Source organism: Gossypium hirsutum, chromosome A02 (genome assembly GCF_007990345.1).
Source record: "Gossypium hirsutum isolate 1008001.06 chromosome A02, Gossypium_hirsutum_v2.1, whole genome shotgun sequence".
NCBI lineage: Eukaryota > Viridiplantae > Streptophyta > Magnoliopsida > Malvales > Malvaceae > Gossypium > Gossypium hirsutum.
In genome coordinates this window covers 12,229,057-12,232,473 of record NC_053425.1, presented here as the reverse complement: position 1 = coordinate 12,232,473, position 3,417 = coordinate 12,229,057, and the positions used below count along the sequence as shown (strand labels likewise).

Here is a 3,417-nt window from a genome sequence, read left to right as displayed (position 1 = left end):
TTTGATTCATAAATTTACTTATTTTGATGCATATAATTCATTTCCGAAAACAAATAATTATATTAACAAATACAAAACCTCCTAATATGTACAAGCAATCTACTTTACATCTTCAAAGTTGACATTCACAAGCCAATCTATCACCTCATTTCTTGCTTCTCACCTCTCTGGAAAATTTCAAACATAATGCCTCTACTTTACTTACATAACGTGTGGGATCCCAGGGGATTTCTACATTGATGCTGAATGAAACCAACTAATAAGATGTTTGATAAGATGAACGATGAGTCGAGTTCCAGCAAGGTGATTCGGGTAAAGAAGAAGCAAGTGATATTTCATCCCTGCAATCAATGACAAGATTTCAAAGTTAGATGAATTTACTCTTCTGCTTGTGAGACGCTTTTTGTGGGACAACTATAAGTACGGACAAGGACAAGATCATGAGATGTTTAGCAGTTACCATGAGCCCTTTGAAGGTCTTCTTCTATCATCAACCAAATTGAATTTTGTTGGTTCCACCATAGATTGGTCTTGGACAAAGGGATGCTGAAGCAGTTGCAGTGCTGTAGGGCGTGCAGTTGGTTCCCTTTGCAAGCAAAGCTTTATGAAATTCTGAGCATCCTTTGAAAGGTTATTAGGGATTTCTGGAAAACCCTTACTGTTTGCTATCTTAAATATGGCTGCAACCTGGTTTAAAAACGACATAAACAAAAATAAACAAAATTTAGGGGTCTTGGTTATAATTGCAATGGATGTCATCATGATCAATTACAATAAATATCGGTGATAACGGCGCTCGTACCCCTTCGTACTGGCTCCAGGGAGGTTTTGATGTCGCCATCTCAAGAACTGTACACCCTAGGCTCCATATGTCAACAGCTAAGCTATATCCATGAGCATTCATGATAACCTGGAAAGATCAGTGGATGTTAAGATTAAACAACTTCTAAAACATGGGAGAAAAATTGTATAAAATAGATATGGAAGAATAGGTACCTCTGGTGCCATCCAATAAGGGCTTCCTTTAAAAGAAAGCATTGAAGAACAAGATGTCATCTGGATTTTAAAACACAAATTCATCAGAAACATCTTCCCTTACTAAAAACACAATGTTAATAGTTAAATCCGTACATGTTTAGCCATTCCTAAATCAGCAAGCTTGATTTCACCATTAGGATCTACCAGTATGTTGGCTCCTTTGATATCCCTATGTACTGTATTCCTTGCATGTAAGTAAGCCAAGCCACTGAGTATTTGCCTTGTGTAACTTCGGATAACAGGTTCCTTGAATGGTCCATATTCACCTAGTAATTTGTGTACTGAACCCCCTGAAACGTATTCCAAGTAAACCGAAAGCTTGTCTGATCCCTGCATAAATTAAACTTGGATTGTTTCAACTTATTGACCAAACTTGTAAACAAATTGGATTAATAGACATGTAAAGGCTGCCAAGCCGAACCAGTTCACTCCCATAATTTTGGACAATGTTTGGATGAGACAACTCACTAAGCAAGGATATCTCCTGTTTCGCATTAGAAGAAAAAGATTCTAATCAATAACCCCCAAACATTGCCATGAAAGAAACGATGTTTTAAGACACTGAGATTTTGTAAAAACCAGACCAACCTGGTTCAGTTGTTTGAGACATTCTTTTGATGTTTGATCATCTGTAATGACCTTAACTTCCTTCACTGCACACATTGTTCCATTTTCACTGTTGGAAAAAGTAATATATAAAGCTTTTTCTTTTGAATTCATTCATATGAAAGGGCAATGAAATTATATCAAATATTTTACCTATTAAATCCAGCATAAACATGTCCAAATGTCCCTCTTCCTAGAAGCTTCCCTTTCTTCCATTTAGATGGAGATTTCTTTGGAGGTTTATTAGGTGAAGTAGGAGGAGGAAGGGGAAGACGATGACATGGATGTTTCTCAGTTGGGGACTCTAAACTGGCATCCCATGGTGACAGATATCGAGGTGATTGATGCATATACGAAGCTTTTGATCCTGAATTTGAGCCTTTTGACCATAAGTTGCTGTTATTTTCTTCATATACTCTGCAACCAAATCATAAACTATGTCACTTATATATCAGAGTTTTTATATTAATATTTTCTAAAAGAATCATGTGAGCACCGTAGCTTTAATGATGTTAACAACAGGGGAACCACCAGATGAACGGTATAAAATATCCAGCTATTATATTTGCCTTTTCTTCATTAAGGCAAAAGAAAATACATTAATTAGTATTACAAGTTTGGTAGATGATAACCGACACATTTCTGCACATAGCTTTTCAGGCACTTAAATTATAAATTATATGTTAAATAATTTGTCATAAATGATAATTATATCTTCTATTTTACTTTTTTGTTTTTGTTAATAATTTTTTATGCTAAATATATTCGATTGTTTACTGTAACATTGAAGCAATTCATTTTATCATTTTTTTCTTTAATTTTTAATCAATTTCTTTTTAGTTTAAAATGCCTAAATTTACTTAAAAGTTAAATATAATTTAATTTTATAATAATTCAATATTTTCATTATTTTTTAATGTTGTATATAATTTGATAAAGAAATATAAAACAAAGAGGGTGAAGTTTTCTGAAAATCAAACCAGTATTGAGTGGAAATTTATGGAATTTTCACTAAAATCTGTATCAGATAGTTATTATTTGATCTTCATGAGCAAAACAGAAGATGAAACAAGTTTTTTAAGGAACTTGAGAATATAAGCTACAAACCTGAAGGAACTGAAATCCCCATGAATATCATCATCATCATCATCATCATCAGAAGATTCATTTGAGGTAACACTTGAAACTGACACCCTTTCTGAACCAAAACTTGAACCCCTTTGATGGGACTCCATTGATGCCCTACATGAAGAAGCTGAAGGCTGTGGCAATGGATAAGCTTTCTTCTCCCTACTTTTACTTCCTAAATCTGAATCAGAATCCCACAACACTGAACACCCATGAAAGGAGATTGGATGAACTTCAATATCATAACTGTTTCTCGGAGATTTTTTACTCGCTGCAGCTGCTTCATGCAAGCCTTTTGGCTTCTCCATGCTATGTTTATTGTTGTTCCTTGTTGTATATGTTTTCTTCATGCTCTTTTCTTCCATATAATAAAGCACTGTGTGAGGAAGAACTAAGTAAGTTTTAGGCTGAAGTTGTGCTTTATGAACCCACTTGTTTATATAGTGGTTAACATTAATGTGATACCGCGTGCTTGCCTGTATATACACGGGTGTGTTTATCTACCGAGGCCTTCCACTGGCTACTTGGTGGTTTGAAATGATTTAATGTACGTCCAATCCTACGGTAAAATTTTATGACAATCCATTTTTGATATAAAATTAACTTCAGGTATCTTTTGATTTTCGAATTAAAATGGATGGTACC

The 3,417-nt window shown here is 34.5% G+C and overlaps 1 protein-coding gene across 2 annotated transcripts; it reads right to left on the bottom strand.

The window, feature by feature from the left end:
- LOC107952027 (mitogen-activated protein kinase kinase kinase 3) lies at window positions 1–3,211 on the bottom strand. 2 transcript variants are annotated; one of them, XM_016887264.2, is made up of 9 exons: window positions 2,752–3,211; window positions 1,798–2,061; window positions 1,627–1,714; window positions 1,460–1,522; window positions 1,132–1,368; window positions 997–1,056; window positions 803–910; window positions 461–687; window positions 1–341 (listed from the first exon to the last, which is right to left on the bottom strand). In XM_016887264.2, exons 1-9 carry the CDS (start codon window positions 3,135–3,137, stop codon window positions 257–259), a joined length of 1,518 nt encoding a protein of 505 aa, XP_016742753.2. In that variant the 5' UTR covers window positions 3,138–3,211; the 3' UTR covers window positions 1–256. The 2 variants fall into 2 exon arrangements, with proteins under 2 accessions (XP_016742753.2, XP_016742754.2); XM_016887265.2 differs by lacking the exon at window positions 1,460–1,522.
- Window positions 3,212–3,417: the final 206 nt, after the last annotated feature.